General features: G+C 35.8%; 1 protein-coding gene across 1 annotated transcript in view; it reads left to right on the forward strand.

Moving 5' to 3' along the window:
* LOC129216503 (calcium-activated chloride channel regulator 1-like) overlaps window positions 1-14,530 on the forward strand; it is a 37,174-nt gene extending 22,644 nt beyond the window's left edge. Inside the window, exons 11-14 of the mRNA XM_054850717.1 lie at window positions 4,484-4,631; window positions 7,038-7,163; window positions 12,535-12,777; window positions 13,450-14,530. Of these exons, the coding sequence (XP_054706692.1) occupies window positions 4,484-4,631; window positions 7,038-7,163; window positions 12,535-12,777; window positions 13,450-14,378 (1,446 nt within the window). The 3' untranslated portion in view covers window positions 14,379-14,530. The remainder of the gene's footprint in view (window positions 1-4,483; window positions 4,632-7,037; window positions 7,164-12,534; window positions 12,778-13,449) is intronic.
* The last annotated feature ends 832 nt before the right edge of the window (window positions 14,531-15,362 follow it).

Here is a 15,362-nt window from a genome sequence, read left to right on the forward strand (position 1 = left end):
TCACTTAACTTGTTTAAAAGCAACTTCAATGAATTTTTTTGGGACTTCAATTACAAACGAGTTTTGATAGGACCCCCTCCCTCCTTATTTTATATCGTGATGAAAACTTTAAAAAGAGGTTTTTTAGAGGAGCTCACGAATCATCCATCCCTTTCTAAAATATGTATAAATATAGTTAAAAATCGAATTTTTTTAGAGCCTCAAAGGAAAAATATTTCCAGGAAGGAAGGATTCTAAGCACCTTCTCACTTCCTTTAATGTAAGCAAACATTGCCTAAAGGTGCATTTTTAGACTGGACAGCTGAAGAGCTAGAAGAGCACCCCTCCTCTTCTAACTTCTCAATGTATAATGACAGAATATTTTGGTTTCTAAGCTTTATTTTCAAAAAGTATTTTGCGGCCAGCGCCCAAAAAACGTACATCATCAAAAATAGACAAAATGCGTTTTAAGTTTCCTAATTTTCAAAAATTACTCGGAAATTTAAATTTTGAAACATTTTCGAGGGAGATTCCTAAATCCACCCCCTCACCTAATGTCTTGATACCCTGCAAATTGAGTTTTTAAAACTTCATTTTAATAAAATATCTGGGGAGTTATCAGGACCCAATTTCCCAATAGGCAGAGTGGGCAGCTGCCTAGGGCGCAAACTTTTCAGGGGCGGCAAATTTTCTATTATAAAACACATTTTTTGAATTAAATTGTTATTGTTGAAAGTAAAATGTTAGCATTCTTTCATTTTCCACAGAGACAATTTTTCTTGTAATTTAATAACGATTACTTTCACACATCTTATGAAAGTCGAATGTTTTTCAATCATGGTATTTGCCAAATCATCAGCAAAATTTGCCGAATAAAAATTTTTTTGGGAGATCACTGTGATTATTTCGTCGGGGCGCCTCAGAATGTGAAACGCCATCATTTCTTCATAAGTTTGACAGTTTGAATCTGGGGAACAGTTTTTACGTTTTTTTGAGTCAAGGATATTTTGCTTCTTTTATGGAGGGGGAGGGGGCGGAAGATTTCAAATTTGCCTAGGGGCATCATGGAGCTAAATTTGGCCCTGGGGAGTTTGTTCAAAAATTTCGGAGGGCCCCTCCCAAAACAATCGGCTGGATCCGCCACTGCATAGAAGTGAGTTGCTATAATTTTCACACCACATAGGCTGCAATTTTTTTCAACCTTTATTGTCGAAAAAGAGAAAGAATGACTAGCAACCCAAAAATAAAACAGGAAGTGTGGAAAGTTAATTACTTTTAAAAAATTTCGTGGGTGAAAGTTTGGTAGTGTGAGGTTTAGGTTTCACAGTAAAAATAAAATCAACGGAATTTAACCACTGAAAGACTTGTGCAATTTCCGATTTCGGATTTTGACAAGCAGCCATCTTTGAAGGCATCTGGTACGTTTCCGTAGCATTCTTCCCGAGTCGCATGAACAATTTGATGGTTTATCACACTGGTGGATTTACAAGTTTTGAGGTCCGTCAAATTGTATTTTGGGAGGCCCCATTGATGCAAAAACAGGTCTCGTGTAGTACGATTTTCTAGGAATTAATTGAGCCCGGTCATGATTTGGAAGGGCAAACCCCCATTATTTTTCCCCGCTAGCACAAGAATAACTGCAATTCGCTGTACACCTAGAAAGACTGAAGAGGCCAGTGTAGCCCCGGATTGGTTTGCGAGTGAATTCTTAATATATTTCTTCTTGAGTGTGTTCACATTCCTCTAATCTAATGATTAAATAAGAATTGAATTCATAATAATTTCTGTGGAGTTATCTCAACACTTCAAATAGTCAAGTGTTAATTTCTCTTTCGAAGAGCAAACTCTACAGTCTGGCGGTATTTCGAACTTTGAATTCTATCCGACTGCAACAACAGAAAGATTGAGTTGAAACTAGATTAAGTAACACTTTTTCATGCTACAATAAATAGAAGAAAGAAAAAAATTCTCTATTTTGTTTTAAAATGCCCAAGGGTTACTATGACCTTTCCCGTCTTTCTAGGTATACTGCGGGGGGCAAGTAAACGGCAGCATGTGCAGAAATGAGTTATCGATATACATTCTATAACAAAAAAATCGACGCACCAAGAAGCAATTATCCGATTGCTTTGAAATTTTGTATGAATGAGTGTTTTGACCGGATATGCGAATGATTAAAATTTGGTGTCCAATGAATGAATAGCTTGATCTCCTGCGCATCGAAACTGCGCATCCAGCAGATGTACATAAAGAGCAGTTCTTCAACAGTTATTAAAACTTTCGGTTTGACTGCGATTCAGATTACCTTTCAACAACTTAAAAATGCCTCGCCGCATGGTTTGTGCTCATTACGAGCAACTGTCAGAGTTTAAAAGAGGTCGTATCATTGGATTGAAAGAGACTGGTTGGTCAAATTGGAGAACCACTCGTCATTTGAGTCTTTCCAATGCGGCGATTCGAAGATGCTGGCAAGGATGGGTGGAAAATGGCCGAGTTCAGCGTCAGTATGGTAGCGGTAGACCTAGGGTCACAACAGAGCGTGATGACAGAGTGATTGTCCGCGATCTGCTGTCACAGCGCTTTCTTCTTCTCTATGAACCAGACGTTCAACCCAAACACTAGTGTCCATCATGACCATTTACAGACGGTTGAGAGAACGAAATCTACGCTCGCGCCGACCGTTACGCCACCTGCCACTGACGCCTACACACTACCGAACCAGATTACAGCGTTGCATAGCTCGATCAGGTTGGAATGGTACCGACTGGGGACGTATAGCCTTTAGCGACGAATTCCGCTTCCAACTGTGTCCTGACGATCATCGAAGATGTGTTTGGAGACACCCATGGCAGAAGGGGGATCCTGGTTTCACTTTTGCACGCAACACTGGCCCTCAACAAGGCATTATGGTCTGGGGTGCCATTTCCTTTGATAGCTGGCCACTTTGGTCGTAATTAGAGATGCACTTACTGCACAGCGGTACGTCGATGACATCTTAAGACCTGTATTGCTGCTGTTCCTTTTGCAGTACCCTAGGTTGGTTTTTCAGCAGGACAATGCCAGATAACATACGGCACGTGTTGCTATGAACTGTCTGCAAGCTTGTCAAACTCTTCCGTGACCTGCCAGATAGCCAGAACTCTCTCCCATCGAGCATGTCTGGAATATGATGGGATGGCGATTGCATCTGGCAAGGAATGTTGATAACCTCGTTCGACAATTGGGGCAAATTTGGCAGGAAATACCGCAGGACACCCTCCGGGAGCTTTATCGATCTGTGCCACGCCTTGTTTCAGCTTGCATCCAGTCTAGAGACAGGTCAACACCTTATTGAACTTGTTAGTATAACTCGGACATAAAATATTCAATTGTTCTGAGAATTTAATCATTTATTGTTATGTGCATTGTCTTCCTATCCACCAATTTTCGTCTCGATCGGACCACTCCTTGGTACGTCGATTTTTTTGTTATAGAGTGTATTTGAAGAAACGCATTTTGGATTCAATACATAAAAACAATAGGGGAAAATTTGAATTAAACGTGTTTTTTGCAGCTGACGTACAATAGACACAAAATTCAAAAAAAAAAAAGAATGATTTGCAGTTACTGTCCTTTACTGCTCACGGCAGTACAAGATTCCTTTTTTTCACTTCTATGCGACTACTCAAATAGGTTCATATTATGAGAGATCAGGAAGCTCCATAGCGTTCAGCTAGTTATTTTTCGATTTATTGAATAACAAACTATACGAGAGATCACACAGACACCCTTCCGGCTTTCTAGTGCTAGAAAGAACGCGCTGCGAGGAATAGTCCCGTCAGTGAAAAAAGACACGCTCATTGCTTTTACAACGCACCCTGTATACGTTTGTTTCACTGATCTATTTCAGTGGCAATTTTGAATTATTGTTCGGCAGAGGTACAACGAGGCAGGACCTTAAGACAGGGGTGTCTACCCCCTCTAAGAGCAAGGGCGCACCCCCCCCCCCTAAATATCGCAAAGATCCCTCCCAAAAGCAAGAACCCTTCTCCCTCAAAAAAGTGAAAAATACCCCTCAAAACACCCCCCCCCCTAAAAATTTCAATGGAGCAGTCTGCGCCATGCCCCCTTCCCCCCCAGGTGAGCACCCCTGCTCAAGAGCTTCTCTTGAGGTGTTCAGTAAGGGGGAAAATTACATGGGCTCAGAGCTTAATTTGCATTTGAGGTCACTGCCATTTGCTGTGATTTTTAAATTCATGCTATTTGAGTAAAATAATACATAATTCCTGAGGACCATAAATATTGCTTTCGCACTTCTCGGTTTTTCTTTTGTTAGAAAATAAGCTTTGGGTGGGCCCAATTCCACACCAATATTCATTTACCTCTGCCACAAAACTCCTTAAGGGATATTAAACTCTCTTATAGGTAGGCTTCTTCTGACGAGAACCTAGCTGTAAAACAACCAGAATACTTTAATGAATACATATTTTGATTACTCAATTTAAAATTTTGTTTTATTTTCCAGAAAACTACATCGAAGCCTGAAAATGCGTTATTCGTCGAAATAAAAGCAAATTACCGTCCCGTCATAAATGCAACTGTTGAAGCTTACGTGTATCATCCTATTTCAAACACACGGTTCAAAGTCTGCCTTACTGACTTAGGAGAAGGAGGTAAGTTAAGAATTGCATTAGGAACAAGAGCGTAATAAGAAGGGAGCCGAAGGGGCCAGGGCCCTACCAAAATAATTTTCAAACGGCTTATTGTGAATAGAGATTTTAATATTCTCAAACTTAAAACTGGAAGGTTTACATACCATTTGGCTTGAACCCTTACCGTACTAAATTGTTATACACACTCCAGATTTTTTTTTATAAATGCAGTTCAGAATGGGGTTGTTTCCATCAGTCAAAAGTACTACATTTAGTCACTGAAGTTGATAGAATGAACAAAAGAAAAATAACTTAAGCGAGAAAAATCTTTTATTTTCAAAACGTTTCATTTTTAATTATTTTTTTTTTTAAATGTTCGATTTTTCAAACAAGGCGTGGTCTTCATGACATCACAAGTGACATCACACATGCTGACTCTTGATGTCTACCGTCTTTCCAGATTATGATAATTCGGAAGCGAATTACATATTGCGCTCTACTCTCGCTATTAACCATATCGTTGCCAGTACGTGTGAGTAAAGATGCAAATTAAATATTATGTCTGCACTAATGGCATTCCAGTGAATGGCATTTCATCACGTGATGTCATGTGCAGAAGCGTAAAAAATGAAATTGAATCTCCGCATCGAGTAAAATATTTTTTTTAGTATTAAATTAAATTAATTAAAAAATTGTCAGATCCTATGTTTTTAAGCATACTATTTCGGGAAAAAAATGCTTTTAAAATTTCGGTAACGACCACATTCAGCCGGCGTATTATCTATCTTCAAGTGAAACATAGATTTCAAGAAGTTAACCACGAAAATGATTGTATATAATTTTTCAAAGATAAAACTTATGCTTATGTCTGTGCTTATACTCAAAGAAGATTGTGAAAATATTAGAATTTGACAAAATCGAAGTGAAAAATAGCTTCTTTCTCGTATACTTTTGCAAATGATGGGTCGAGGTTAATAAAATTTTTCCTTAATTTATACAGGGAATTCCATCCTTAAGTAAGGACACTTCTCTTTATCACGAGTTCACATTTGTACCGTAAAAGCCAATTGCTAATTTGTTTTCTACTAAGCAATTATTTTCACACACCTTTCTCTCTCTATATATATAACCAGATTTTCGTCCGGCTTAAATGCATAGTTATTATACTTTATACGATTGGTATACGATTGAAATGGAAGTTCAAATATTTTCGCAAAATGTTATTTAACACTATTTTGTACGTTAATATCAAGAGTTAATTGTAGAAAGAAATAAGAATATTCTAAACTTGTTTCAATGCCAATATTTTTACAAATTATGACTTAAACAGTTTACAATATGAAAAACTTTTTTACCGTTTTTTACGGTAAATTTGAGAATGAGATAAACGTATTACGACCGTAACCAAAAATCATCATCGTTAAAAAAAAAAAGGAATTTCTTTCATCTTTTTAAATAACTGCTTAATACGTCATTAAAACAAGACATGAAATGTTTCCAAACTTTTGTTTTTGTTTATTAAGCCAATCATTTGCTAAGAGCGACAAAAAAGGGTACAGAAAAGCAGCGCTATCATAAGACACTCCCCCGCTACTTGAGCAACAGTCTTAGTGACATAAATAGCAGTATGCGAGAAAAATGACTGCTCGTCGTTAAAAAAAAAAATAAAAAAAAAATAAATAAAAGGAATTTAAAAAAAAAAGATAAAAAATAGTCTAAATTGAAAATAAAAAATAGGTTTTCACCCGCATGTTTTCAACCATGCTATTCCAGAAAAGAATATTTTTGAGAAATGGAGAACAACACCATTGTGTGAGAAAACTTCATATCAAAATACAAAAAGAATTAATTTTAACGAAACATATTTTAACCCTTTAAAATTAACTACTTTAATGTTTAGATAAAAAATTACAACTTTCAAAACAAATTTTTTAAAAAAGAAAAGTTTAATACAGTTTAAAAATTGACGTTAAGGCACACATATAAATGGATATTTTAAAAGTATCAGTTACTGCTAATGCATCAACATTGAGTTTCTATTTATTGGGTAGTTAATTTAACTTTGCATCGTGCAAAAATAGCAAATTCAAGAACGGAATTGGTCGCGTAAATATAAATCACAAATTCAGTGAAAACCTCGAAAAGAACACAAATCAATGCTTTCCCAAAAAGTTGCTGCGTTGAAAGGTGACTATCACATAGATAACGAATAAATAAATACCTTTGTGCTCGAAAACTAAATGAATGAATTACCAACGTTTTAATGAGTTTCGACAGAAATTTACTGATAGATTTTTTAAATATACATCAAATGAACGCAAACTGAATATATTTTATCTACCATTTGAAGTTATAAGTAAAATATTGACATATTAGAACAAGAAATTTCCTAACTTACACTCTTTTATTTTATTTATTTTTTCCCAGATCCTGACATCACAAAAAATGACGGCATTTTTTCCAGATACCTCACAGCACTTCAATATACAGGCTACTATCTAATTACCATTGTAGCAAATGGTCAAGCAGAACAAAACCAAATCATCTTGAATGGTACGAACTTTTAAGCTCTCCTATTATATCCTTGTTAAAGATTTCCGTTAGTTAATAGCTATTTAAAAATAAAAATAAATAAATTTTTTTATCGTAAAATAGGTCTAATGAGAGATTCCACAAAGAAGCCCTTTTTTTTTCTCTTTCATACACCTATGTCTGAGAATTCCACCAAAATGAGAGAATCATGAAAACTGAGTTAAATTTATATGGAAGATAAATAACAGAAATAAACGACCAAATTTTCAAGGTGATAGAAAAATACCAAGCACTAAAAGTCAATATTTGGTGAAGCCTCCAGGGATGCAAAAAAAACTTGATTCGTGGCATGTAATAAAGCAGCTTCTGAATGTGTATGTGAAAAAAATCATTCCATATTGCTTCTATCCTGCCCTTAAGTTCAGCAGCACTAGCTGCTGGGTTAGCGTCTCAAATTAGAGGCTGGAAAATTTCCAGACATTTTCAGTAGGCAATATCTGAGGTAAAAAAGCCAATAAAGTAGCTAAGGCAAAGAACTGAGTCTTGAAAAATCATAGCAACATGCGGAAGGACGTTGTTCAATTATCAGGTTGGAATACAGCTGAAGACTTCAAGAAATCCGTCAGAGTAGTAGTATGACTTCGACCTCTGAAACTTCCTTGATTAAACGATTTGCTATAAAGGGTACCTGAAATTCTTAGTAGGGGACAAGATCGTCCATGATACCCAATAGCACCCTAGATCATCAAGCCTGGCGTGCATCCAGTATGGCACTGGATAGAGCATTCTGAATGATAGTGCTATCCACTATAGTGTTGAACGCAAACTGGACTACCGTTGTAGTCCAAGTGGCACCTAGATGCATTAAAATAGATAAGTCGCCAATCGGCACGCTACTGTCTGTGATGATGGGTCCTTTCCAACAAAAGGCGTCGACGGTTCTGTGTTAAGGTCAGGGGCATCCAGGAGGAGGGGGAAGGGGGCTATAGCGCAGACTACGCCATCGCCATTGATATTTTTAATGGAGTGTTTTCAGGGGTACTTGTTTATTTGGGAGGCTAGAATTGAATAGTCACTAGGAGGTGGGGGACACCAAATAAAGCTCGTGCCCAGTACCCTCGAAAGCCCTAGTTGACGGAGCCTGGCGGCCTCATTTGCTTGATTCCTTCACGGTATAATTGAATGGCTCAACATGAACTTGTTAATAATGCTAAAACTCAAAATAGAATTTTTCTTCAGTTTAGTATAGTTTGCGACAAAAGATAAATTTTTCCGTAAATTGTTTGCATTTGCCCATAATGTCAGCATAATTTTTTGAAAAGGAAAGAGGACTGCTAGCATTTTTGCTATTTCCATACGTGTCTTACACTACATTTGAAAAACTTTCAAACACTGTATGGTTGATTTTAAAAAAAAATTTAACGATTTTTAAAATATTATCTATGGCTTTGGTATACTAGACACATGTACTATTTTTAGCAGTGCATAAAGTTTGTTCATATATTTTACTTAAAAATTTACAAATGAAATTGCCCCCCATGATGGGACTTACACTACCGGAAAAGATGTCGTTTTTGGCTATCATTTCGACTTACGTTTTCTTCCTCATACATTGTCTAAAAAAAAGTTCTATTAATGCAGTTTTATAACTATGGTTTTGAATATCAACAGGTGAAAACAAAAGCATTCTCGTGGCATGTAATAAAGCAGCTTCTGAATGTGTATGTGAAAAAAATCATTCCATATTGCTTTTATCCTGCCCTTAAGTTCAGCAGCACTAGCTGCTGGGTTAGCGTCTCAAATTACAGGCTGGAAAAATTCCAGACATTTTCAGAAGGCAATATCTGAGGTAAAAAAGCCAATAAAGTAGCTATAAGGCAAAGAACTGAGTCTTGAAAAATCATAGCAACATGCGGAAGGACGTTGTTCAATTATCACGTTGGAATACAGCTGAAGACTTCAAGAAATCCGTCAGAGTAGTAGTATGACTTCGACCTCTGAAACTTCCTTGATTAAACGGTTGCTATAAAGGGTACCTGAAATTCTTAGTAGGGGACAAGATCGTCCATGATACCCAATAGCACCCTAGATCATCAAGCCTGGCGTGCATCCAGTATGGCACTGGATAGAGCATTCTGAATGATAGTGCTATCCACTATAGTGTTGAACGCAAACTGGACTACCGTTGTAGTCCGAGTGGCACCTAGATGCATTAAAATAGATAAGTCGCCAATCGGCACGCTACTGTCTGTGATGATGGGTCCTTTCCAACAAAAGGCGTCGACGGTTCTGTGTTAAGGTCAGGGGCATCCAGGAGGAGGGGGAAGGGGGCTATAGCGCAGACTACGCCATCGCCATTGATATTTTTAATGGAGTGTTTTCAGGGGTACTTGTTTATTTGGGGGGCTAGAATTGAATAGTCACTAGGAGGTGGGGGGACACCAAATAAAGCTCGTGCCCAGTATCTTCAAAAGCCTAGTTGACGGGCCCTGGCGGCCTCCTTTGCTTGATTCCTTCACGGTATAATTGAATGGCTCAACATGAACTTGTTAATAATGCTAAAACTCAAAATAGAATTTTTCTTCAGTTTAGTATAGTTTGCGACAAAAGATAAATTTTTCCGTAAATTGTTTGCATTTGCCCATAATGTCAGCATAATTTTTTGAAAAGGAAAGAGGACTGCTAGCATTTTTGCTAGTTCCATACGTGTCTTACACTACATTTGAAAAACTTTCAAACACTGTATGGTTGATTTAAAAAAAAATTTAACGATTTTTAAAATATTATCTATGGTTTTGGTATACTAGACACATGTACTATTTTTAGCAGTGCATAAAGTTTTTTCATATATTTTACTTAAAAATTTACAAATGAAATTGCCCCCCATGATGGGACTTACACTACCGGAAAAGATGTTGTTTTTTGGCTATCATTTCGACTTACGTTTTCTTCCTCATACATTGTCTAAAAAAAAGTTCTATTAATGCAGTTTTATAACTATGGTTTTGAATATCAACAGGTGAAAACAAAAACATTCTAGATTACATAACTTTTTTTTTTGATGAATATTATTCTGCATGATTTACACTACCACTGTAACGTGACTTACACTGCATTAACATAAAAGGTACATTTAAAATTTGAAACAAAAGGAAACTAACCCATCACATATCTTAAAAAATCAAAATCAGGAAAAGAATAGTGAACTCAACGATCAAAGTCGGGTTTAAGTAATTTTATTATGTCTTTAGTCAAATCAATATCTGAAATGTCTTCCTTCTCAGGCCAAATGAAGAAAAAAATCCTTTCCATTGCAGACATTTTCTTTCCAAAAAATTTGTGCAGTGAAATGTTTAACAACCCTTTTTCCTGCAAATGGGACTAATGGTATAGATTTGGATGCCTCTGTATCGAGAAAGTAAGCCATTGCAGTGTAAATAGTGCAAAATTTTAAAACCCAAAGGGGCTGATTGAATTTCGTTATTGAAAACAAAAGTTATAATTTTCACTAAAATTTAAATATAGTAATAAAGTGTTTGGGGGGCATGTGTTCCTTTTGCTTGCAAGAAAAGGTTTCTTGTTGGCTTTTAATATAAGCATGTTGCTGCAGGAACTGTGGCATTTTTTTTTTTAACTTTTCAATAGCTTCTTCCCATGTTGAAGAAAGCTTTGCTTTGAGCTCTTTTTCTCATCTGTTATTCACTGTAAGTATTAAGTTTCTCTTCTAGTTTTTTTTCAGCTAAATCTTGAGTAACTCTGCGCAGATTTTTTAAGTTTCCACAGTGAACACAATTTTGGTAGAAGAGTCTTCACAACTTTCATCAAACATGAATTGGTCACAGGTCCACAAAAATTTTAGACAGACCAATGTTGACATCAGCATTTTTATTTTTGAAACTTGCATATTTTTCTCCCCGGAGTCATGAATAGATGACTTTTCTCTACTTTTGCTTTCTTGCCAGCTTTATGTCTGATGGTTACTAAATCTTTTACTCCAGGTTCTTGATAGGATATGCTATCTTTTTCAAAAAAAAAAACCTTTTTGCTTGCTATTTACTTGCACCTTTATTTTGTCACTTATTTTTGTGACCCTTGATTGTTGAGGGGGTGGTAATGACAACATGTCCGGTACCAACAAGTGAGCCATTTTTCAAAGAGTTTTGCTTTCATTTGTTCTTCAGTCCAGGCTTCTCTTAACTTTTGCAGTGGCTTTTTCGAATGAACTTGGACTTCTGAATATTTTTCCAGAAGAATTCAAATTTAAATTAAAAGACTTACTAGCTACACTGGACACAGTTTTTAAAGCTTTCTTTGCTCTATACAATTTCCTTATTGTTTTCTCTTTTCTTTGCTTTTTGTAACTCTTTTTCATAATAATCATTGTTTTCTTCTTTTCTCTGTGCCGATTCTTTTGAGTTTTTGAATCGTCATTATCATTAAAAGCTTAAAAAATTCCACTTGCTTTTCATCTTTATTTGTTTTTTTCTCCCCCTTTCAACTGCTTTTTTTGCCATCTACAGAAAAAAAATGAGCAAACATTATAATTTTGGTGGCAAAATTACTTCAGACAACAAAGAAATGGAAGGAACTTACGCTACATTGTGACTTACACTACAAAATTAAAATGGTTAACATTCAAGGAAAATATTTATTACACTAAACTTAAGCTTGTGGTTATAAGGAGGGTAGGATATTGGAGGAAATATTTAAAAATTTTGAAAATCCAATATAATTTACAAAATTTTGTCAAACCTTAGTATGTTTTTGTGACTTACACTACAAGCTAAAACGTGTAATTTCATATGTATGCTAAGCCATAATTGCATAAAAGAAATGTTCTGAATAGTGCATTTATAATAGTATAGATATTGTATTTCAAGAATTCATGCTCAAAAATCTCAAAAAAAATACCTTTTTTATCAGCTATTCAAAATGGATCAAAAATAAGTAATCACTTCTCCAAAACACAGTAGCCATTTTGAAACAGTAGTGTTTCCCCTAAATGACTTCAAAAGTTGTTAAATTCAAAATTTAATAACTTCAGATATCCCTATAACATACATCATAATATGGACTCTGAAAAAAAAATGTTTTTTAAATTCACTTTTGGTATATAGTTATATGGAATTAGCCTTTTTCAATGGAAGGCTTTTCATGTACAAGTAACCTAATAAAACATTTCCAATCTGATGTAGTTTTCATCATGACTATACTTTCACACTCATCATCAAAGTTTATCTTGTGATATGTTTGGTTTAATTTGAAAAACCTCGATATTAGAAAAACTATCGATGTACCGAGGTCCCACAGCTAGTTCAAAATACAAAATTTCTTCAATTCATGCTAAACCAAAATATAGGAATTACAAACTAATACTTTTTCATTCCTTTAGGAACACGACGTGAGCAATGTTGTGGCAGTTACATTCCTACGGATTTGGCATACTCTCCTGATAGGTTTAGAAGAATAGTAAATTATGAAACTATTTTCATTGATTCTGATAACGTTGGAAGAATTTTACCACCGCGAAGAATAGCAGACTTGAGAGTAGCGAGACTTGTGTTGCTTGAAAATGGGATAAAATACTATGTATTCAAATGGACTGCTCCAGGAGACAACTGCGATAGTGGCACAGGTAAGGCAAAACTTATACGTTTCCCAACAAATTGAATTGCTTCAAAAAACTTTTATTAGAATTTCAGCTTTGCCTTGTAAAAACCTAAAAAGTTCTTTACTACACCTAGTTACCCTCTAAGTTTGTCAACTTTGTCTTTAATTATGTTTTATGGCTTCACTTATATTTTAGGACCAGAATTTACTCAAAAGGAAACGTTGGTTTTTTAACGCTTTTACTATAGTCAAATTTTTTAGGGTGAACTATTAATTTTTGATGAATGAATTTCCAAAATAATTAATTGCGTATAGCCAAAATAATTTCTAACATATTATCAACTCTTCTGAATAGCGCATTCTCCAAATAACGGCTAACGGCTACCTCTAAATAACGGCCAGTTATTTGTTACTTAGAGGCTGTGCAGCTATTAGAACAAGGGCTGTATTTAAGAGGCTTCAGCTTCTGAGAGGTGAAAAAAGTAAAATTTGATGAAAATTTAAAAAAAAAAAAAAAAACTTGATTCCAAGTTTTAAGCTTTTTTATACCACACGTGTGAATATAGGTTAGTGGTGATTTTGTATTAGGGGTCCCCCCCCCTCAAAAGTGCATTTCTTATTTTTGGTAATTTCTTGAATATTTTTGAACCATTGATGATTGAAAAACTGATGATTTTTTCTTCTCATATTTTTCCAGCTGCAGATTATGAGATGAAGACATTCCCTTCTCGTGATGATGCTCTACACAATTTTGATACGAATTACATTTCAAAAATCACAGAGTGGAACATACATGGTCCATGGCTGGTTCCATTGGAAGCTGGAACCACCCAAACTGCTATAGTTGAATTTAAGAATCTCACAACGGGTAACTACTTCATAGCAATGCGTGCTATCGGCCAAACAAACCAAAAAGGAGACGTTTCAAATATCGTTCAGATAAAATATGACGAACCAGTACTACCGCTTTTTACCACGGGAACAATGGATCCATCTGATTTGCCCCTCACGACTTCCTCCGACGATGCCGGAAACCAATCACGTCTTGATTCCTTTGGACTTGCCATTGGTATTAGCCTTGGACTTCTTTTTCTGTTTATCGTTATTGGTATTTTTCTGTTGTTTTACTTTGCACGAATACGTAGAAGAAAAGCTAAACCAGGAATAAGTCAAGGAAAACAGAAAACTGAATCCAATGACACACTTTGCAACAGCACGGGAAATGGCAATATATCCATAATTAGTCCAGTTCATTCCTGGGGTGCAGACTCGCTTCTTTCCCATTACGAGACAATTCAGCGAAGAAACAAAGCGAACGAATCGAGTCCAGTAGCTCCACCAGAGTCATCTGAAACATCATCCGTCGCCTCCAGTAGATACTCCAGCATAAACAAAATGGAACAAAACTCTACTTATTACGATCCCGTTTATTTTCACGCGATTAAAGACAGAGACGACGCGAATTTTCCATTCAATCCAGCTTTCTCACCATTCAGTCCCATTTATACTTCATCTTTGCGTAAAATTCATCCCCACTATGGAGTCGATTATCACTACTCGCCAGACACTGCAAGTATTTATAGTTGCACTCTCGACAGAAATGGAAAACTGAACACTGACGTTTGATCATTTTCTTTAAGTATTCAGCTGAAAGAAACTGTTAATAAGTTTTATAAGTTTCTTGAAAAACAAGAACGCATATTCGAAGACCAAGAATTGTTATATTGCATTTGTGAAGTTATTTATAAAACAGTATTGGGCATACTTAATTAAATTACTTATTTAATTCAATGCTATAATAGCTGTTCATTTGAAACTTTTAACAAGTATGATTACTAAAAATTTTTTGCCTAACACTACCAAACGCCTCCATTTTATGAGGAATTCCAATTTTCAACAAAATACAGGATGACAATAGGGAAGTTGCAACCGACAAATGTTCATATTTTGACTATTGGATATTGTTAATTGACCCTCAAAACTAAAAAATTCACCATCGCCGAATTTTAAAACACTGTGATTGATTTTTAATGAATTTTTAAAAATCCACGCGCAAAAGTGCGCTCTTCTGAAACGTCAAGAGTTAACGTCACAGGGCAATAATGAACAGCCTTCAGCCGAAAATCCTTTGTTTTCGCTACGGACATTTTGAGGGCACTGATATTTTTATTTTTTAGAAATTCAATAATCCTTTTGAACACACTATGGAGGCCGGATTCGTTAAAGCACAATCTAATAATCTTCCTCAAGTAACATCGGTGATGGTATTCGAATATTTCCGACAGGATGAGAGGTTTAATGTTCCAGAAACGCGAGGAGTTAAATGCGAGGAGATGCTTCACGTTTCGTCTTCGAAGACAACTGCTCGTCCTTCGGCTTCTCCCGCGGCGGAAGAACGCATGACGTCACTTCCTGTGCCATCTGACGTCACAATCGCTTGAACTTTAAAAATTAATTTAAAAAAAACTACTTATCGTATCGCAAAAATGTTTTCACCAATGATGTTCATACATGTTACTCTATCATATAAAAACATAATTGAAAAATCGAAAACCTCCCTATTATTGAGCTAGATCAGCGGTTCCTAACCTTTTTCTGTTTGCGAACCCC

This window comes from Uloborus diversus, chromosome 2 (assembly GCF_026930045.1).
Source record: "Uloborus diversus isolate 005 chromosome 2, Udiv.v.3.1, whole genome shotgun sequence".
NCBI classification, from domain to species: domain Eukaryota; kingdom Metazoa; phylum Arthropoda; class Arachnida; order Araneae; family Uloboridae; genus Uloborus; species Uloborus diversus.